We start from the raw sequence: 23,527 nt of genomic DNA, 5'->3' as shown, positions 1-23,527 counted from the left end.
TTCACCCAACAGAAGCGACACATTGGCCACTACGCTTCGCACTTAAAGTGCTGAAGCGAGCGTTATTCACAACACTGGGCAGAATACCTAATTACACCCCCCCCCCCAAACACACACACACATACACAACTCGGCACCTTTTATTTAGTACACACCTAAACTATTGGTAGTCCTAGTTACTCTTTGGACTTGGCTATTTGATTGCCTTTACCGCCTGGATGATCTCATCCTTAGGAAGTGACGTAAAAGCACTACCTCCTGGATTTTTTCTCCACGTGTTTTTAGAATAAAATATTTTCTTTTACCTTTTTAAATTCATCAATTTAGAAGATTTTTCCTGGTCCAATTTGTAAAAGACTTGGTTAGAACTCCATTATTTAGGTTAAATGTTTTTATTTGGCTAAAAATAATGGAGTTTCAACATACTTTTTGATAGATTTGGCTCGGGGAAAAAAAAAAGAAACACACAGGTGGAACTCCATTATTCTGGCTAAAACCTTTATTTTGGTAAAACAAATGGAGCTGTAGCCAATTTTCTTTTAAACAGATTTGGCAATAATGAGAAAATATATGCAGTTGGAATAAATAGTCATTGCATCTGAAAAAGAAATAAATAGAAAATACACCTTTTTTATTTGGCAAAAGATAATGGAGCACTAGTCAACCTTTCTTATTGATTTGGCTCGAAAAAATAGTTAAAATAAATAGCCATGGCATCTAAAGAAGAAATACAAAGTTGGTACTCCATTATATTGTCTTAAATAGTTTTTATCTGGCTAAAAATGACGGAGTTCCAGCCAAATATTTAAAAATTGGCTCGAAAAAGAGAGAAATAAACAGTTGGGGAAAATAGTTATTGCATCTAAAGCAAAAAAAAATGCAAATTTGAGGTAGAATATGCATTGTATTCTTTTCGTTAGCCGATGGTCTATCGGAAACAGTCTCTCTGCCCTTCAAGGGTAGGGGTAAGGCTGCGTACATCCTACCCTCGCCAGGCTCCACTTGTGGGAATACACTGGGTTGTTGTTGTTGTAATATGCATTGTATATTAAGAAGAAACAGGATGAAATACAATTGGAACAAGTAAATAATAATTCATGACTATGTGCCAGTTGACCGTTGGGAAATACTTAACTGGAGCTGATTTTTCGATTGTTCTTCACTCTTACGTACCTAAGAGAGTGTCTTCACGCTTTTTGCCACGTCAGCGTCTAGTGGATTAGAGGTTATCAAATATCCAAATCCAGGGGGTAATAAGGAGTATGAATAGTTCTAGTGTGCACCTAATAAATTTTGTCAAGTTTAGGAGGTAACTAGGTATTCTGCCTAGAAACTATGCTGTGTTTCACAGTACTTGCCTTGTTTAATGTGAAATAAGAAACCTCACAAATTATTACAGCACTAAGAAGTATTTAATGCTATACTGAGAAGTGGTAGGATGCTCAACTAGGAGAAATAGAGTATCTACTAGCTTGATTCCAATATATAAGGATAAATGAGATATTCAAAATTTAGCGAACTATTGTGGCATTAAACTTATTAGCTATACGATGAAACTATGGGGAAGAGCGATAGAGTGTAGACTTAGGGACACTACAAGAGTTTATGCTTGAAAAATCTACAACGTAGGCTATATTCTTGCTAAGAAGATCGATGGAAATTTATCGCTAGAGGAAGGATCTACGCATGGTGTTCATTAACTCAAAGAAAGCTTATGATAGAGTGCAGAGAAAAGTTCTCAGTGGGTGTTCTTTAAGAAAGTACTTTCATGTTAGAGATAAATGCATAAATGATATGCGTGAAAGATTTACTTAAAAAAAAGATATGTATGAAAGATCTCTCGCTAGTGTGCGAACAATAGTAGGAGACATAATGGAGTTAGGTGTTGTTCCCATACTTAATTACCTTAGTTATGAATTAGTTAACTAACACTAGACATGATAAGGTCCCATGATGTATGCTATTTGCAGGCGATATAACATTAATTGATGAAACTAGCAGGGGTGTCAACTGAAGTCTTGAATTATGGAGAACCACTCTAAAGAGTAAAGGTCTTAAGATAAGTGGAACTAGAATTGATCGTATTCGTATGCACTGCAAGTTTAGCCCGTATAAGATGAGTGAAGTTGAGGTGAGATAAGAGGGGATTACGGTGCCTAATTGCAAACAGTTCAGATATCTATGCTCAATATTCTAGGAGAATGGTATGATAGATGATGTTACACGTAGAACTTAGTAAGATAATTGAAAAGGAGAAGTGTACCAGAGTGTGATATGATAAAAGAATATCTAGCGAAATGCAAGGCAAGTTCTACAACATGATGGTAATATAGCAACATTATATATGACTATAGGAGAATGTTGAGCCTTTAAAATCTATTATATCAATAATATGAGTGTCTCAGAAATGCAAATGCTGTGATAGATGAGCACTCATACAAATTATACAAGATTAAATATGGCAATATCCCGCAAAACAGAAAAGGGTCAAAATTACCCCTCTACTATGTGAAAAGAATTATTTATGCCTCTTATATATTTTCGATCCATTATTGCCCCCGACGTTCCAAAAAAAATGCAAAAATACCCCCTCCTATGTTAGGACCCTCCAATGTGGCAAACATCATCCATGTGGCCTGACATTTTGCTGAAGTGACGCCACGTGGCATATCACCTCACCACCTCCAACCCCCTCATCCAAATGCATCAAAATATCTCGACCCATTTTTTGTCAAACAAGTATTGCATCTTTCCATCCACCAAATTCAACTTGTCACAAAGACAACAAACAATTGTTCAAGATTACAACAAAAAACAGTAATTAATGCATCAGAATTAAGCCCAAAAGGCAGATTGTGCAACTGAGGAACTGGGTTGATGACTGAAGAAGGAATGATTCCTTCGTCCTTCTAGGAATGAATTTTTGCATCTTGACAGGTGATGAAGCTTGGAAAAATCAACTGAAGTTGTTGCTCCTAAAATTTTGGAGGATGAAACTGCTGGTAGTTGTTAAGAGTGTTTATATACAGATATAGAGTATATAAAATACTAGAAGGGCTTCGCGATTCAGAGGCACATGTCATGAATCATCTTTTATCTGTAGTCATAAATTCCTACTTTTTAGTCCTTTAAAATTGCTCCACTGTTTTGTCAAAATGTCGAAGTCAGTTAATTTTTGGTAAAGTAATGGTGATGGGTTTTTGCGATGACAGAGAGGAGTGCTAAATTGGGAGTTTTCACCGTGAATGTACTGGTTGGATGAAATTTAAGGAGGTAATAGTAGAGGTGGTGGTCGGGTAAAGGGGGAGGTGGTGGTGAAACTTGAAAGAAGGCTAGAAGTAGTGGGGGAGGGGATACAATTGGGTTGGAGCCTTGGAGGTGGTGAGGTGGCATTGCCACATGGCGTTCACTTAAGCGAAATGTCAGGCCACATGGGATGGTATTTGCCACATGAGAGGGTCTTAACGGAGGAGGGGTACTTTTGCACCATTTGTAAGGTCGGGGGTGATAGTGGAACTAAAGTATAACGGAAGGTGCAATAGAGAAAAACGATCTATATAGATGATACCAATGAGTTGGAGTTAAGCTTTAATCATGTTTAATGTGTTTATTTTAGGTCTAATATTTTCTATGAGCCTACGTCTTGTAAAATATTTATAGGTCGGTAGAAAATGTAGAGAACCTACCAATAAAAAAAGAAAAGAAATTGTAGAGAACTTCTAATGCTAGAGAAACTAATTTTTTATAATATTGTACTCGATGGGCTTAAATAGAGCGACGTGGACAGTGAGGATTCATATAACTAACTGTAACTTGCTTGGAGTTGAGGCATAGTTGTATCAATTTTATTTTTTTTATGAAGTAAGAGAATTGCATTAAAGGCAACAAGAAGATGCAACAAGTACAAAAGAGAGATCCATAAAGACAGTCAGCTCCACAGACAAAAACTAGGCTAAAGCTAAGGAGCTGACAAAGTCCAAAAAATTAATAGGGCGATTAACAGGAGCTAAGTTCTGCTAACTATATAACCATAAAAGACGTCTAGCCTCAAGTGCGTATGTAGGAGTTCATATCCCATCTAAACATCTGTGGTTCTTTTCTGTCCAAACACACCACAAAATACAAGGGATCATCCGTCAGACTTTACTGATGGAGTTATCAACTTTCCATGAAGACCAGCTTTCCTAGGCATCCTTAATGTTCTGAGGCATGACCCAGCTTATACCAAAGATGGCAAAGGACCTACACCAGATATCTGCTGCAACTGGGCAGTGAAGAAAGAGATGCCTGTTGGATTCTGGCTGCTACAAACACATATAACATCTGTTGGCCAATTAAGGCATAGTTCTATCATCTGGTACCAGAATGTTGAATCTTCAACAGTCAGACTCAAATCTTTTAGATCTCTCATAATCATTCTGCATGCTTTTGATGTCCAGTTGGGAGGTAAAATTCCCACCATGTTAAAAGGCCTTACAAAGCCTTTGGTGCAGAAAAGGCTTTAGTAATCAGATGATTCAGACTTATTGGCTGTAATAGTCAGATTCATATTGATAGGTGGTTGTGATTCTTAATGGAATATGAGTGTTCAGATTCTTAATTTGAGTTCATCCAAGTGAACAAGCTTTAGATTTTTCAGTACTCATGAAAAAGTTTTCTTCACTAAAACATTATTTTGGTTAGTATAAGTAAATTGTTCTGTATTCAGGTAATTTCTCTATGCTTCAAGGAGGGATCTTCTGGAAAAGGACTCAAGGGCATGAAAGAGGTAAATAGCTATACCACTAAGTGAAGCATATTGATAGTCTATAAATGTTCCCCTGCTTAAGGTAGTTTTGTCTCCATTAGGTTGCAAAAGGATATATAAAAGGTGAGAGAGTCGGGTTTGCACAACTCTCTCCAGGTGTTGATCTTTACCTTTGTCCTCGGAGCGATGCAATTATCACTATTCTTGCAAAATATGGTTTCTTTAAGGGAATGGCAGCAGTGGAAGGAAACTCTGAGTTGATGATTGGTTGTGTTGTATGGCGGAAGAATCGAACAGCTTTGACTTCTGTTGCTAAAAAATCTGAGGGAAAGGTTAATTCCTCGCAGGAGCAGCTTCAAAAGTCACCATCTGATTCTTCTACGTTGCAAGGTGGAGGACAAGGTTCTTTACCTGTGCCATCAGTTGAGAACTCAAAACCATCTGCCCCAGTCAGCTCTTTCTCATCGCTTGAACAAGCAAACACTACTGATGACAAGAACGTTGGTATTGATTCCTCAAGCAGGACAACCTTAACAACTTCCGGTGTGAAGTCACCCACTTTTCAGCAAAAAGAATCTGAACTTTCCAGCTCGCATCTTTGGGGATCTAAGGGGCACTTCTTGGAACCACTCAAGGAAAGTACGGACCTCCCAAAGGCTGTAACATCACTGCTGCCTGATGCATCAAAACCAAAAGTGGCGTTTTCAGAAGATGACGATCTCCCTGAATTTGACTTTGGAACTGCTAGTGGAATATCTTCAAGTTCCCACCGTTCTGATGGATCCATTCTGGACAGTCGACTTCAACTTTCTGGAAGTAGGATTCTAGATATGTCTAAACAGCCAACCATACCTATAGCACCCTCAGTTTCCACGAGTATTCCTAGGTCAATATCATCTCTCAGTCAAAGTATGCCCCTAGCTAAAAATGTCGCTGACCACGGACACCCAAAGTCCATTGGTGGTCCAGTGGCAGTTACAGCTTACGCCTCTGGTTTACCACTGATTCCGCTTGATAACTCTGGCAAGAAGAGTTTATTTTGTGATGATGATATGCCTGAATGGTTGCCACCAGATGCTCAGGATGAAAGAAGAAATGAACAACCAGGGAACTTTCCCCCTGAATCTTCAACCTCAACCTCAAGAAAGTTGCCACCTTTGCCCACCGGATCAGTGTACCCTTATCCATCTTCCACCACAATGCATAGTGGTTTTCCTTCCCGACCATCTCCTCCACTATACCATCTTCCTGCCAATTCCAAAGTGCCACCCCCCATACCCTCTCAAACTGGTCCTAGTTATTTGACAGGATTCACCTTTAATCCAGCTCCAAGGCCACAGTCTAGTTCACTTCCTACTGACAGTTCTTTGCAGCATGCCGATAAAAGAGTAAGAAGGTCTTGATAATAGCATGCAAACTCAATCAACAGTAAACGATTTATTTGAAAGCTGTACATATGCATGAATAGCAGGTTCATGGATAGGAGTAAATTGTGACAGGTTATATAGTTGGTTTTTCTTTCCTTTTTCCTCCCTTTTTCTTAAGTAGTGTTGCCACAGTAACAGTCAAACAGAGGACAATTGTTGTCAACAGGCTTTTCTGCATCTTATACTTGGTTCATTTAGCTGCATTAATAATTAGCTGTGTTATTGGATCTTTTTTTCCTTCTTGTTCCCCCCCCCCCCCCAGTTTGCCCCTGTATATAGTTCATATTGATATCCCTGTGTTACAAATTGATGATGTGTTTAACAGTGTCGACTGTGTAACGCACTTTAAACAAATAGTGGTTTCTTTCTGGCCTGTAACTCCTATGTAGGCATTGATTCACTTTTAATATGACTAGTGATTATTTGATTCAATTCATCAGACTTTGGACAAAAATATCTTTCCTGTCTACAGAGCCAAGTGATAATATCTCCATTTTCTTGTGCACATATAGGTGTGTTTAGTTAAGTAATACTCTCCAAATTTTAGTTCTTGAAGTTGGAAAACATCTCGAGTATCATGTCAGAAGGGTCAACTTGACTAAAAGGAGCTCTAGAAAGGACTCGCAAATATACAGTGAAAGGAGTACTTGGACAGTTGAATACCTATCTCCCGGGGCATGTGCAACATTCTCAGCATGCTACTTAAGAATTAGTCGGTAATTATTTTGTTCTAAAATTTTAAACTAAAAATCTTAACTTCAGGACAATAGAACTTTTTTGTTCTGAAATTCAAGACGCGGTGATTAATTTCTAAATAGCAGCCCTTTAAAGTGGTTATTTGGTGTCATTTCTACATGTCTCCCTACCATTACGTTCTACGTTATCTATCATGAAAAACTTTGATGCACCGAATCGAACATAACGTGATCCTAGGGAGGGACCAAGGAGGATGCAACTTTTGTTCATGTGTTTCTTTTTGTGAAACATTAAGTGCATTTTGGGGATCATAATAGCTTAGTAGGTTTGAATTTTATGTCTTTGAGCCGAGGGTCTATTGGAAACAGTCTCTTTACATGCACAAGGCAGGGGTAAGGCTGAATACTCACTATCCTCCCCAGATCCCACTTGTGAGATTATACTTGATTTGTTGTTATTGTTGTAGCTTGTAATCCCCTTTCATATTTCTCTTTCCTCTTCCCTTTGTATAAAAACTTTAAGAAGTGCCATTTTTTCAATTTTGGGGTTAACCTAAATTCTCATCCTGATTTTCAAGTGTACCGACCTCACTTGCGTTTCTTCCACATAGTTTTCCTCGTGTTTTATCAATATAGAAGCATTGTCCACCGGGATAACTTTTTGTGCATTGAAAAGGTTAGGGCAAACTCAAAATTGAGTCTATACGAAATCACAAGAAGGTCAAATTGGTTTTAAATTCCGGCTCACACTTGAGATATGCTAAAATAGAGCAACGTGGACAGTAAGAATTCTTGTAGCCAATCATATAATAGGAATTGAAGCTTAGTTGTTCTTGCTATTGCATTGTGCTTGAAATCTAGGGACAGGTGGAAATTTTGGTTTGGACCAAGAGGAAGAATGCAAAAAGGAGATTTCGAAAAGAAAAAAAAAGGCCTTCCAATTTTTTTTTTTCTGAAATGGAATGATATTTGTGGAACTAAAAGGAAATTAGTTGTCTTTGCTCGTTTACTCAACAAACTTCTTGAGCCGAGGGTTTATTGAAAAACATGTCTATTTTTTAAGGTAGGAGTAAGGTTTGTATATACTATTCTTCCCAAATCTCACTTGTGAAATTACACTGGACTTATTGTTGTTGTTTACTCATCAGACAAATCCAGCAAGAGAAGGAAAATGTAAGAGCTTTCCATCGTTCCTTCTTTTCCTCCCTCTAGATTCTAAGCAAAGCACAAACTTCCTTTAATCATGTGGTACAATACATTGGAACTCTAACAATGCCTCGTCTTAATAGAGTTGGCAAAAGGACTCACCTGAACTGATGTTTTTGCCATGCATGAATATTCATTTTGTAATTGACTCCAACACACAACTAAGTGCGTGAAATTACTAATCTAAACAAATAAAAGCACTCTGAAAGAATAGGAGTAAATCATTTACAATATCAAACAAGTGACAATCAAACCAACAAGCAGCAGATCCATTTATGCCAATTCTGCGCCAAGGAGGTCAACTATGACATGTTTAACTCATGTCAACTGATCTCTCTATTTCTTTCTTTTTTTTTCTTTTTTTTTTGGGGGGGGGGGGGGGGGGGGGGTGCGAGTTCCTTTAACTTATTTTCCTAGGCAACCATAAAAATCTACAAGGTGATGAACTTATAAAAGAGAACTAAAAAGAAACATTTACAGATTTCAGAGGAATCAATTGGTGGCCAAACTATCTGAATCAATGTCATCAACGGTGAGCCAGTCATTCGATTCCTCACCTTCGGAATCTTTATCCCGGAGAATTGATTGGCCAGCCTTCTGCTGACTACCCTGAGCTTTAGAGTTCTCATTTAGTTGAATCCATTCATGGGATTCACTAGATGAGGAAACTCTCTTTCTATGTGTAGGCTTGCTTCCTTGCAGTCTATCTGATAGATCGGTATCATCATCCTCAAGATCACTGAAAGAAACGTCCTCCTCGTCCTTGTCAGCAAATGAAGTTGTAGTCTTGGTCTTTTCATCTTCTAACTGCTGTTGAGGTTTCTCACCGTGCAAACTGTCTTTATCTTGAGAAGCATTTGCAGTCTCCGCTGAAATATTTTTCTCCTCCAATTTACTTTCAGAACCTTGCTGCTGTCCACTGACCTTGACATCCTTCTCAGATGCATCAACAGTCTCCGACTCCTTAGATGCCTCTGGCTGTGGGGTTTTCTTACTTTGCAACTGCTGCAGAAGCGTCTCTCTTACTTCAACAATCTACAGTAAAAGTCAAATTAACTTGAAAAAGCTTGATGATATCATCATAAATTTTCATTCAGAAAAAAGTTGGAGAAAAGAGAGAACCACCCACATGCACGAATGAGAAAAGAAAGGGAAAAAAAAGGGGGACATGAGCAAAAGAACTGACTACATAAAAAGAAATGACCAAAGGAACTGACTACATAAAAAGACATGACCAAAAGAACTGACTACATTCCCCCATAGAACAACACACCTGAACAGCACCCCAACAGCCCACCCCAAACAGTCCCCTGAAAACCAGTGATTACATCATCTCTCATCCTAAGTCCATTTCGAGATTACATGTGCTATATGTTGGATCAAACAAAAAAAAGATTCAGAAGTAAACCACAACAACCACCTGAAAAGGCAATAACTTTGGCATTTCAGGGAAGAGAAATCGTTGGGCTAAGAAAGTCGATAAATATACAGCCATACAGGGAAGAGCATGCTTTGAGGATTAGACCTTCACAAGGCAAGGCTGTTGAAGCCTACGCTATTATCTACTGAACTCTCTTTTCAGAGGTAGTAGAATATGTCATTCTTGCCAAGTCGAGACTTGGATTTTTTCCGTTAGTAGGCTACACTTTGTACGTTATTTTGGCCGTGGACCATTATTCTCTTAGGTTTAATGTAGCTGGGACCAAAATGAACCAATTTTGTAACTTTTAAGGGCTATTAATGTTCAGGATGACGTATTATGGACCAAGATAAACCTAGCCCTATACTTAAGGGATCATTTTGGTATTTTTTTAGGTTCTTTCTTCACTTTCTGTCTTAGTTTCTCACTTATTTGACTTACAGGCAATGACCGATGAAGTTTTATGCTTCCCTCATTCCTTTTTTTAATTAAAAAAACAGATTTTATTGATGAGAGAGAGGACAGATACAGAAGAGCAGAAGCAAGAAGTCATCATAAAGAGGGAGTTAGCGAAGATGAGGTACAAAATTCTAGAAGTTAAAAAAACATGGGTGCCCAGTTTAAAGCTGTTGTAGGTGACGATACTGTTTCACACACAGAGGATGCGAAAACCCCTTTAACTCAGACCAAGTATTCTAGTAGATATTTAGTCCAAGCATTTTTCTCAATTCTGTTCTAATAACTGCACCAATGAGAAACCCTTCTAATTAACTTTTTAAAAAAAATCCTTTTGGCATGATATCTTCATACAGTTATACAAACATTTGATAGACATGTGACTAGTTTTAGACAAAAATCACCGCGAATTTGACTTTAGCTTTTCTTATTGCTTTAACATTTCTACTAGTATTATCTATTTGGAGTAGGGCTGTTCATTCGAATCGGATATCCGAAATCCGAACTGATCCATTCAATTTCGGATTTCGGATCGGATTCGGATTGGTATATTTTAATTTAATCCGATCCGATCCGAAATCCGAAATTATTAGGCAATGTATAAATACTACACTTTAATTTCGGATAGTCAGAACTTCCTTTACATCTTCCTCCAAGTTATTACCTTTACAATTGCTGGATTTAACTATATTGGCACCATAGTACTCTCATAATTGCATAAACATGAATTTTTCTTAACATATTGCCTCTTTTACAAGGAAAATATACATATTAGTTTGCAACTTTGAGGCATAATAATACGATCCGAATTTGAACCGATCCAAACTTTAAAATCCGATCCGATCCGATATATTTCGGATCGGATTCGGATTGCATTTTCTAGAATCCGAAATCCAAATCCAAAATGTGCTCAATCTGATCCGATCCGTGCAATTTTGGAGAGCCAATATAGATAAATCACTACGTTAACTGTACGGGATAACTACATACTTGTAAAAGGAAAATAAAGAGTCAAAATCATCCCCTTAAGTTTAGAACAATTTATATAAAACATAAAATTACTAGCTTGCAGTAACATAATCAAGTATAGAGCAAACAGCATGTCTACTTATAAGTTCAATGGAAAGGGAAGAACTAGATACTGGTAAAGTAAGTTGTAGCGCTTTCACATGGAGCTGGATTATTCATGAACTCCTCATATTACCTCGTTTTGGACTAGCTTGAGTTAGTCAGCATCCAGCTCTAGCTAAGCTGATAGCTCAAAGTGCCTGGTTAGTAGGCCCACAAGCCGGTCGGTAGGTTTCCATATTACATCTTCCATAAGCTGACATGTTTGTTGCATACATTTACAGTGAACTTATTCGTACGCAACACCCTACCCCTATCTGCAACCACCACCCTCCTTTACAAAATTATTACACAATCTATTGAGGAAATGGAAGTAGAGATCTAACCAAATACTCTTATAGGTCAGAAAGTAGAGCCAGACCAGCAACTCATGAGTACAACCCATGTCATTTGTCATAATATGCGGAGCTCCTGCTGGTGCTTCTGGCTTCAAGAATTTGGGGATATGCAGGAGGATCATGAATGAGTCTAGAAAGAATCAAACTGACTTCTCAGCAATCTATTTTTTTTGTGGCATTTAGGAGTTTTTGGGATTATGAGGCTAGTATGCAGATAAATCACGAATACTGACCAGGTGTTCTTAATTCTATATTGGCAATTGTACAGGGCAGCACCTCTTTGGTGCCTTTCAATATTTTTCACTTAACTAGCTTAACTAAGCTTATGGAATCTGATGAAACACTCAGGCTAAATTTGAGCGTGAAATCTTCTAAGAAGCACCCTAATAAATTTCAGCTTGATTCAACTTACAAACATAATCATAAAAAGATAAAGTATATCCCATGGGCTGACTATGTAGGGAAATCGAGAAACGTAATGTCCTCGAGGGGACAACAAATTCCATGAATAATGTGATTCCCAAGGTTCTAGAAGATTCGTGTAACGAAAAAAGAGGATGATCTGAAGTTGTCATCTCTCCCCAACTTCAACCCCCCAACACCCCCCACCCCCCAAAAAAAAAAAGAAAAGAAAAACAATAAGAGTCTAATAAATTTAAAGATCTCCTCACTTTTTGGATAAGGTAAATTCAAAAAATCTCATCACTTTCCCAATATTAGGCTTCAACACATCGGTGGGTGGAATGGTGATCTAATTCTTTATATGGTCTTGGGTAATCCTCACCTCTTGAGCTAGCTTTTGGGGTTGAGTTAGGCCCAAGGTCCATCTCTTTATCATGGTATCAGAGCCAGGCCCACCCAACTCCTGTTTCACCCGATGTTGGACCCCATCATATAATGTCCACGGTCCAGATGCGGGGGTGTTTAGCCCCACATCGATGGGTGAAATGAGGATTTGTTTCCTTGTATGATCTAGGACAATCTTCACCTCTTGCGCTAGCTTTTGATGTTGAGTTAGGCCCAAGGTCCACTTCTTTATCAGGTCAATAGATGATATTAAATATTATCTAGTGGCCATGTAAACTTTCTTCTCTTATTATAGAACGAGACCAGCTTAGAAGATCACACAGCAATTAAGAATGCAATTATTTCAACTTGCATCAATGAACTGGACATTTTATTGTTCAGTAAATGCTATGCGATGTAGTAGCAGTACTTTAGAGCATACAGTTTTTAATCTACAGCACTGCAAATTTTTCTCATATTAAAAATCTCCTCTCCACTCACAAATTTATAAAAGAATTGCAGGCAAAACAGCGCCATTTAGTTTATTAACTTATCAGAGAGAAACTTGCCTCAGGAGTTGACAACAGCTCCAGGTCATTCCCATTCAACCTTGGAAGCAATAAAACAAAATAGATCATCCAAAATTGCCCATCAGATAATTCATGGCAAACCTTCTGCCTCAAGGAATCAAGACCAGGCACAAACTGCTCAATAGACGCCACATGTTCTTTCTGACTATCAGACATGGTAAAATCTGCAACAAAATTTCATAAAGATCAACCAGAGGCCACTAGAAATATGAAGAATATTTGTACAAACAAGGATTCTGTCAAGGAACTACTCCTTTTGATATATAAAGTATGTAAGCATCCAGAAGTGGTCGAAACTCGGAAAAGAACTAGAAAGGAAATTCACTGCTTATTATTTTATAGAATAATAAATATATATTCACTGCTTATTGTTCTAGTTACATTCTCTACATTTTCTTTGATAAAATTCTACATTAATAAAGTCTTATTTACGAAGTGCGTAGAGCAACATAGAATTGTCCCACATCATATTAATATAAAGTATGTTACACCTAATGCAACTCTTGGTGACAGTGAAATGCTATAGTATACCAAATACCCAACTCTAGGTGCCCGCAAAGATTTTTTCTCGGTCATCTATCAATCTCTATGAGAATCAACAACAACAACAACTATGACTCAATCCCAAACAAGTTGGGGTTGGCGATATTTCTTTTCATTTAGCTCAACTTATGATGTGATTCTTCGAGTTAACAAAGAACCAACCGACCAAGATCAAGATCTTGAAATGAAAACGTGGTTTATGGCCGGATTTGTAGGAAACAACGTGTCTCATGTTTTAGGACTTGAAATCTAATAATTCAAAAACGAGGTGAAAGATGACGATCTGAACTATAAGAAAGACTATTTACTCGTTCAAAACAAGTAAATATTGATGTTGCACCAGTTCAATGAATCAAAAAACGAATTTAGATCAAGAAACGTGTTCTTGAAAGATCAAGAACTAAACAAGTTCCGAAAGTCACCACTTAGAATCAATTAACGTGATAAAGAAACACCACACGCAATTGAAAACAAGATAAAGACTATCACCACCTTGCTTGGAACCAAAAACAAGGATAAAGAAGACAAAATAGAGAAAAACACTCTATTGTAAAACTAGGGCAAGCCTCAAAAACGTGAATTCCCTCCACAAGGCAAGAGAACCATTTATATAGGCGTAAGTCTCTTCTTTGATGACTACTATTCCTTCTAATAAGGAAATAAAATAACTAAAGACAAGAAAAGTAAAATCCCTATTCTACAAGGAAAAGAAACTAGAATCCTACTAAAAAGAAAAATCCTTATTCTAAAAGGAATAAAATAAATCCTATTTTAAGAAGGAAAGAACTTGGCTTCTTGAAATCAATCTTGAGCTTCTTGGACTTCTTGCGCTTCTTGAAATTAAGTCCATCTATTTGGACTTGAGCTCTAGAATATGATCTTGGCCAAAATTAATGAAATTTAATATAGATTCTTCTTTTACATCATTCTCCCCTGGTTGAGAAAGACTCGTCCTCGAGTCTAAAGGTTCCACAAATGGCACAAGCTTGGCAACTTCCATGCTTTGATTGAACTTATATTCACCAGGCTCTAAGTTGCATTTTTCTAACTTGTCAAAAAGCTTTATCGTGTTGTAACAAAGCTTAGCATGTGGCTGAACTAAATTCCACTTTCTCAATAGTAACTTTGTACCAATATTGCTGCAATGAATCCTCTTAAATCGATTTTTAAACACTAATCCATGCTCATAAGTTATATTCTTTTGATCTTCAGAAATCTTGAACTTCTCCATGTCAATGTGGTGCTTATGGGATATTCCAAAATAATTCAATTTAGCATCACGAAAACCCTTAGAAGAATCAATCTTCCAGATATTGAAGTTGTTGCGTCCATTGAATCTATCAATTTCAAACTTCATGGAACTCATATTTGCTTGTTCTTCCTCCTTGGATCGTTAAAGGATCCTGTCGCTCTGATACCAATTGTTAGCGGAAACGTAAAAGAAAGAACACAAGATTTAACGTGGTTCGGATCAAAATAATCCTACGTCCACCAGAGAACAATTGTCCTTTTAATATTAACAAAGGAAGGGGAGATTTCCCAATTACACTTAAGAGAATTTCTCTCTTAACTCTCTACTCACTACAATGTATTGTATTATTTTGGGATGATTTCTACAAGTGAAGGAGTGCATCTATTTATAGAGGTAAAGACCTCCTCTTGATGTCATTGCTGACATCAAACTACCTCCTCTTGATGTCATGGGTGACATCAAAGGAGGAAGCTTCCTCCTAGCATCCACACCAACTCTTTCCACCAACTCTTCCAATTGGCATGCCATTGTTGACTAAACATAAACCAACATTTTCAGCATGCCATTGTTAACTAAACATAAACCAACATTTTCACTTGAAAATATTTATTCTTTGGAGGCACTAAAAAAACTGGAACAAAATCTAAACTCAAACCTTCCATTATAGACGAGAAATTTTATTTTGGGTGAGACTCCCCCAACAATAGTTGTATAGGGTCACACTCTATATTTGACAAGTGTGATTGTGGGCCCATTTACTGACATTGACTTATAGATAGTGAATTGATGGAATGTGGGCCACCTAAAGGATTAGATATATATAAAAATAAAAGTAAATTGGACTATTGTCCCACGTAAAAGCCACTATCTCCATCTGAATTGAATTAAAGAAGTTGAACACTTAAAAATAAGAGCTTTTCGGTTTTTCCACTTGAAATAACTCCCAAAACAAAATTTGTCCTTAAACACCGTTTCCTCATTGCTATTAATCTAAACCCCATTCTGAATTATTTAGTTATTTAAATAACCTTTAGTAATAATAATTTGACATTACTTTGTAATTAAAATGCATAAGGAGCAAAATTTTAATATAATTAAGAAAATAACTGTTAATTTCCAAGTATACATCCAAGTTCTAGCACGCCTTCAACTTCAAGTTGCGAAACACGTTTTGATAACATCACATATACTACCCTAGTTATAATTATTTCTTTAAACAGTAATTATGTTAGTTTGTCCAAAATACTATTTTTATATAAAATAAATTTTATTAGAGAACTGCACAATCTTAATATAATTTATTCAGGCACATGGCCTTTAAGGGAAATATGCATGAAAATTCGAATTGCGAAAACTAAAAACTAAAACTTATTAAGAAAAACCCATAAACGAAAAAATAAACAAATAGAGAAGCAATTAGTGTATACCAATTTCGATTTTCTCTATAATCAAATCAATAGAAATGACTGGCTTTAGCCTTTAGGAGTTTTATAGGGAGGGAATATTTTATAAGGGTAAAAAAATTAAATTAATTGGACAAAACTCAAGCGTTTTTAAGCCAAAAAAACAATAAGTTAAGATGCACAAATTATAAATTTTAATTTGTTTTGAATTATTTTAGCTTAAAAGTACTTGACTTAAAATTACTTTTAAGTTTATCAAATACTAAAACAAGTCATAAACTGCTTTAAGTTGAATTGACAAGCTTTTAAGTCAATTTAAATTTGACTTAAAAACGCTGTTAGAGCATATTGTGGCAGTTTGAAACCGTCACTAAACGTAAAATAAACCGCTACAATAACATACGTTTTTTTTGTAGTGATTAAACATCCTCTTAATGATAAAAATTTATATTAATCTTATTTTAATTTTATGGTAAATAATATTTTTATAATGATCTTGCAGGTTAAACATAGTAGCAAATGAATCAATATGCAAAAGTCGTCAATGCTAGTGACTACTTTTTTGTACTTCTGTATCAAATGAGAAGCATTTTATTGACAAATTATGTATAACATATTTCATATTTATTTATATCAATGAACAACATCTAAAGGTTCATTTTTAAAGCTTTGATAAGTTAAGACGGTTTTGAAAAGATACGAACTTTGATAATGAAAAAGAAGAAGAAGACAAATATATACAAAATTATAAATTTTATGTTTGGTGGTGATCAACAAAATTATGGTAATTAAGGAGTGAAATGGCTTTCATATTTTTCCATCCATTCATTTCCCTCGTACAATATCTATTTAACTATCTATTTATTGAATATATGAGTGGGAGTGGGATCCAAATCAATAACAAAATCACTTATTCTTATTTGTTAATTCAAATTTAACCAATGTCAGAAAACGGGCCCCACAATCACATTTGTCAAATATAAAGGGTGGCCTCATACAACTTTTGTTGGGTGAGTCTCACCCAAAATAAAATTTCTCATTATAGACTCCTTTTTAAGCAACACTTTCTCTTGTGTTTGCAAAATTTCATGGACTTTTGGATTAATGCGATTTGCAACCTCGTTTGGAAGGATGGAATCAACAATCAAATCAATATTATGTTGAGCATCTCTATTAGATGAAAAGTTAAGCTCACATATGGGATGCTCTATTGGATCATCATCAAACTTCGGAGGTAAATACTCAACTTGTGCATCTAGTGCATGCTCCTCCTTGTGCTCCTCCATAGTAATACCAATACTCAAAGACTTTTCTCTATTGATTGGACCAATCGTTTGTAATTTGGTCACAAAAGAATCATTCTTGGGTTGTAGCAATTTCTTCGGGATTCAATGGTACTAAAATAATCTTACGTTCATCCTTTGTAAAAGAATAGGTATTAAGGTCTTCATCATATTTAGCAAACCTATCATAAACCCATGGTCTTCCAAGTAATAAGTGACAAGCATCCATATTCACTACGTCACACCAAATCTTGTCTTTATAGATCTTACCAATAGAAAAAGATACTAGGCATTGACGAGTTACCTCAAAAGCATCGTCATCTTCAACTTCAATGCTGTAAGGATATGGATGAAGTTTGGTTGACAAGCCGAGTTTAGAAACCATCTCTTCAGAAACGATATTTATGTGACTCCCACGATCAATAATCAATGAACAAACTTTTCCATGGGAGGTACATCTAGTGTGGAAAAGAAATTTATGTTGTGTCGTTTCTTCATCTTCTTGAACCAAGAATCTTCGTCTTGGTTGAATCTTAGACATGATGATTTCTCAACCTTTGGACCTGCGGGTTATAGCTCTGATACCAAATTGATGTGATTCTTCGAGTTAACAAAGAACCAACCGACCAGGATCAAGATCTTGAAATGAAAACGTGGGTTATGGCCGGACTTTTAGGAAACAACGTATCTCATGTTTTAGGACTCGAAATCTAATGATTCAAAAACGAGGTGAAAGATGACGATCTGAACTATAAGAAAGACTATTTACTCGTTCAAAACAAGTAAATATTGACGTTGCACCAGTTCAATGAATCAAAAAACGAATTTAGATCAAGAAACGTGTTCTTGAAAGATCAAGAACTAAACAAGTTCCGAAAGTCACCACTTGGAATCAATTAACGTGATAAAGAAACACCACACGCAATTGAAAACAAGATAAAGACTATCACCACCTTGCTTGGAACCAAAAACAAGGATAAAGAAGACAAAATAGAGAAAAACACTCTATTGTAAAACTAGGTCAAGCCTCAAAAACGTGAATTCCCTCTTTTACAAGGCAAGGGAACCCTTTATATAGGCTTAGGTCTCTTCTTTGATGACTACTATTCCTATTCTAATAAGGAAATAAAATAACTAAAGACAAGGAAAGTAAAATCCCTATTCTACAAGGAAAAGAAACTAGAATCCTACTAAAAAGAAAAATCCTTATTCTAAAAGGAATAAAATAAATCCTATTTTAAGAAGGAAAGAATCTTGGCTTCTTGAAATCAATCTTGAGCTTCTTGGACTTCTTGCGCTTCTTGAAATTAAGTCCATCTATTTGGACTTGAGCTCTAGAACATGATCTTGGTCAAAATTAATGAAATTTAACATAGATTCTTCTTTTACATCAACTTATCATCATCCTTATCAAAATAAAATAAGAGTGTAAGTAAACTCTATGAGATTAAGAGAACACTTTTTATAAGGTAAAAGTTTTATTAATGAAAGTACAAAGAAAGTACATAAAAGAACAAAAAACCACACAGCCCCTACAATAGTTTGAAGTTACATAATTTCCAAGTGAATCCAAGAAATCCAAATACTGATCCATATTCCCAAGCAAACTCCTCTCACACCAAAAAAAAATAGATTATGCCGAAAAAGGTTCTTTTTTTTTTATAAGGAAAAGAGGGATGCAACACAAGAAATTCCCAGGGGGTCACCCATCAAAAATTAAAATGCCGAAAAAGGTTCTTGACTCTAGAAATATGATACTTTTTGTTCTCAAAGCAAGCACTATTGCTCTCACTCAAATAGTCCAGAAAATATACAAAGGGATGGTCATCCAAAATTGTTCTGGATCCTTGCTATCTTCTGGCTTTTCCAGCTTTCCAGTAGGCACCTGACATCTGAAGGCATTACCCAAGCTACACCATACAGATTTAGAAAGAGCTCCCAGCATTGCTTAGCAACTTTACAATGAACGAATAGGTGATTGACTGATTCCAGTTCATCTTCATAAAAATAACATCTATTACTTAACATGAAACCTTTCCTCTGCAAATTATATTGGGTTAAGCATGCTTCTCTGATGACAACCCATCCGAAACAGGACACCTTGACTGGTGCTTTGTACTTCCATAACAATTTTTTTTGGATAAGTAAGTAATGTCTTCTATTCATCTGGTACCAAGATGGTACTGGAACAGATACAAAAAGATAGCAATACTTCCACCAGTCATAGTACATATTTCCCCCTTATAAATATAACAAGTCCTAATATTGATCTATCCTATCAAGATTACTGCTACATCACCAATAATATAAATTCTTTATACACATATTTTTTACTCTAGCAATCTGCAGCCTCTTCCCCTCAAAGCATGCTTTATTTTTTTTCCAGCCAAAGAGTCCACATAATGCAATTAGGAATAGTCCTCCATATCTGCTTCAAATTTCTTCTTACTCTTTGAGATTACCAACTTTCCAACAGGCTCTTGATCTTCTGTGGTAAGACAATAGATACACCCATATTGTTAAGGAATAGTTTCCAGCATTGTCTGGAGTACCTGCAACGCAGAAATAAATGCTCTACTGTTTCCTCCTCATTGTTACAAAAAAAGCATCTGCTACACAATGGGAAACCTCTCCTCTGCAAATTGCTCTGAGCTAAACAAGCCTCCCTAGTCGTTATCCAACCAAAACACGCTGCTTTTACAGGTGCCTTGGTTTTCCAAATCACCTTCCAAGGCCAACTAGAAGTCCCATGACTATTCTGCTGTAAAAGCATTTTATAGCAATTATTAACTGTGAAAAACTTGTCCCTGCTATTTGACCAAACTAAATTGTCTGTTTTGTCCATACTCCATAGCAATTTGGACTTCCATAACATTTTCCTTGACCAATTTGGCTCAAAATACTTTTGATTGCTTTTGCAGAATGCTATAACAGCTCTAACCAGAGTATCTAATATCTTTACTTGTTGTCCATACCCTAACCTCCTCTTTATCTTCCTCTGCCACTGTTTCACCCAATAGTTGTAGTGATTGCCAACATCCTCCACCTCCCTATCATTGAAACCACTTCTAAAATTCAATTGCCACCCACCAGAGTGAAATTCAGAAATACAACCTTCACTATTAAAGGAGTAATCGTACAAAGTTGAGATCCATAACCGATTTGGTCAACTTACCTTAGAGTACTTTGACTATATCCTATGATCGGGATCTATATATTGATTGGGTATTGGTTTGATTTTTAGGGTTAGGTGGTTATTGGTTTGATTTTTAGGTTTAGGTGTGTGCGTGCGTGCGTACGTATATATATATAGATAGTATGAGAATGCTTTTCTATTACGCGAGATATCTCATAAATAAAATATTGGTGTTTAGAAAGATTAAAGTTTTATTAATTTTAGTTCAATAACTTTAACTAATCGTAATATCTACTTTATATGTGGTAATCCACATTTTTTTTTTGATGAAGTAAGAGAATTTCATTAAAGGCATCAAGAAGATGCATAGTAAAAGAGGGTACAAGTAAATAAAGTGTGTCTGCTCATAAAAATTACAAAAAGAAACCTATGTTAAACCTAAGAAGCAGACAAAGTCCAAAAAATGATCACAACTAGATACAGGTGCCTAATTAAGCCAAGTAAAAAGGTTAAATAAACATTTAGCTTTAAGAGAATGGTTTGGAGTTGATATCCCATCAAAATATCTGCTATTCCTTTCAGTCCATATACACCAGAAAATAGAAGCGGGGACCAAAAGCCAAGTTTTTTAATGGATTTGCCAACTCTCCAAGAGCACCTAAGCCACTTTAATACTATTAGGCATGACCCAGGCTAGTCCAAAAATTGAGAAGAACATACTCCACAAATCTGCTGCAACTGCACAATGGAGAAAAAAATGTCTCACACTCTCAGACTCCCTACCTTCATCTGACACATGTAGCACCTATTCACAATGTAGATGTTCCTCCGACTTAGATTATCTTGAGTGAGACATGGTTCATATAAAGTTATCCAAGTGAAGTCAATTACTTTAGGTGGAAGTTTAGTTCTCCAGATGAGTTTCCATGGCCAGTTGTCAACCAACTCCTCGTAATCTACATTTATTGGCTGTATCCCAATAACGTATCTGCACTGGGATCCATACCCCCGAATCCTAAAGTGTATGTAATGAAGAATCCGACCTCTAGATCTGCACTCGAATAGGATATCCGCACCCGAGTCCGAGCAACGTAGATGACAGCTCATTAATGATTCTGGAAAAATCCATCATAGCTCTTGTACTTCTAGCATTACCTTTCTTCTCATCCTCAAATCTAATACATTAAAATCCCCACTAATTACCCAAGGTTGTGAGGTCAACCCATAAAGTGCAGCCAACTCCTTCCACAATCCTATTCTCAACTTCCTGTCACAGGGTGCATAAATCCCTGCGAATGTACATTGAAAGCCAGAATTTTCCTCCTTAAGAAACATAGTTACTAAGTATTGTCCCACATATTTGTCCCTGCAACTGCATCTCCTTATATCCCAATACACCACTATTTCCCGACTATTACCTTGAGCAACTCCACCCGTTCACTCCACCTAGACCCTGCATAATTTTTTTTGACTCGTGCCATTTATTTTTGTTTCAGAGAAACAAACAAGGTCTGGATTCCATCTCCTTAAAAGCAAATCTACCCGTCTTCTTTTACCACTATCATTCATACCCTTAAAAAATTTTGTGTGAATCAATTAATATATGCCTTAATCCAAATCATTTGGTGTTGGTTATATGACCTACATTAAATCTACTCTATTCAGGTCTATTCATTAACTTGAATCTTAGCGGGAATGTTTACCCAGCGAACTGCTAGTTGGATTAGTCGAGTTGCAGGCAGCTGGCACAGAAACAATGTTTACGCAAGAAGCACACAAACTCCTTTAACAAGTGGTAATGGAGTAGACTAGTTGTTAGAGAATATACTTGTCCTTCATCAGTTATGTAAGGGTTTATAATATCTTGGACCACTCCACCCATTACCTTAAGATTTTGGGTTGGACGCACTTATATTTTAAACTAGAGAGACACTCAGCAAAGAATAGTGTAATGAATTTCTTACACCATCTGTACAATTTAACCTGCTATTCATTTACCATTTATTCTAGTTCTAGGTTATCAATCAACAATATTAAATAGAGTTGCTTATTCTAAAATGATCAACACTCAAAGAAACTAAAACAAGTAATAATACTCTAAAACATAATCAGTGAACTAGAGCAAAATATTATTTAGGAGTTACCAGTGGGTAAAGATAGTGGAAAATCGGTCCACAACTGAGGCCGCTGTGAGATTGTGCTAACAAACTCCACCACTTCATCCGTAATGCCCACAATTTCCTCTTCGTAATCATCATCGTCGTCGTCGCCGCGATCTTCATCTTCAGTTTCACGATCATTCCGCGACTCATCACTAAACTGTAAAAAATTAGAAGCTAACTTTGAAATCTCTGAAACAGCTTTGTTCGAAGAGAACAAAGAGAGTCCTGATTTAAAGCTATCTCCAATTTCAACTAAGTCGTTTCTAATTCCGCTGAATTTTTCAGAAGACGAAACTTGCTCCGATGACTGGGTTGGAGATGGCGGAGCGAGAAAAGAAGCGACGCCGCGGAGGTGGTGGGAGAAGGTTTGGGAAATTGCTGAAAAATCTTCCTTTATGCTGGAGGAATTAGGATCGGAAATTTTCTCACCCGCCGGCGACGAGGGTTTTTCGCCGCCGGCATCGTCGTCGTCGTCGGATTTGAAAGGATTGGGAAGAGGAAGAGAGAACCAAGATGACATCTTTTTTTTTTAACTCTTTCTTCAATGCTCTTTCTCTCTCTTATTGTTATTTCCTTTTTCCTCCTTTAATTTTTATTCTTTTTACTAATTTTTCCCTTTTTCCTTTTTCTCACCCGCGCGGAATAAGTTTTACTTTGGAAATAAAGCTCGAGGATTATAAAGCTTGAAACAAGATCTCTAGTTAAGAAGTTAAGAATGAAAGATATATTTATTACTTTACCACGACCTTTGATGATTACTAATAATAAGGTAAAATATAAGCCAAATTTGATTGGCATGTTGCCTCAAATGATATATAGAGTAATTGATTTTTAATTTTATTCGCGCCAATTTTTTTTTTACTTTAGGAATTAAATTCAAGGACTTGTAGATAAAGTTTAAACCGAAAACCTCTAATGAAGAATAAAGATGCATTTGTTATTCTACCATAACCTT

General features: G+C 36.4%; 2 protein-coding genes across 3 annotated transcripts in view; one reads left to right on the top strand and one right to left on the bottom strand.

The window, feature by feature from the left end:
* The window catches only part of LOC104233870 (uncharacterized), a 25,109-nt gene extending 18,698 nt beyond the window's left edge, over window positions 1–6,411 (top strand). For both annotated transcript variants that reach the window (XM_009787329.2, XM_009787330.2), the window contains exons 4-5: window positions 4,709–4,768; window positions 4,849–6,411. In XM_009787329.2, the coding sequence (XP_009785631.1) occupies window positions 4,709–4,768; window positions 4,849–6,150 (1,362 nt within the window). In that variant the 3' untranslated portion in view covers window positions 6,151–6,411. The remainder of the gene's footprint in view (window positions 1–4,708; window positions 4,769–4,848) is intronic.
* Window positions 6,412–8,259: 1,848 nt separating this feature from the next.
* Window positions 8,260–23,154, bottom strand: LOC104233869 (uncharacterized). The gene is made up of 3 exons (XM_009787328.2): window positions 22,555–23,154; window positions 12,773–12,957; window positions 8,260–9,110 (listed from the first exon to the last, which is right to left on the bottom strand). The coding sequence occupies exons 1-3, from the start codon at window positions 23,090–23,092 to the stop codon at window positions 8,568–8,570; spliced, it is 1,266 nt and encodes a 421-aa protein (XP_009785630.1). The 5' UTR covers window positions 23,093–23,154; the 3' UTR covers window positions 8,260–8,567.
* Between the last annotated feature and the right edge of the window lie 373 nt (window positions 23,155–23,527).

Source organism: Nicotiana sylvestris, chromosome 11 (assembly GCF_000393655.2).
Source record: "Nicotiana sylvestris chromosome 11, ASM39365v2, whole genome shotgun sequence".
Taxonomy (NCBI): domain Eukaryota; kingdom Viridiplantae; phylum Streptophyta; class Magnoliopsida; order Solanales; family Solanaceae; genus Nicotiana; species Nicotiana sylvestris.
The sequence above is the reverse complement of the archived record's forward strand: the minus strand, read 5'-3'. Positions and strand labels throughout refer to the sequence as shown.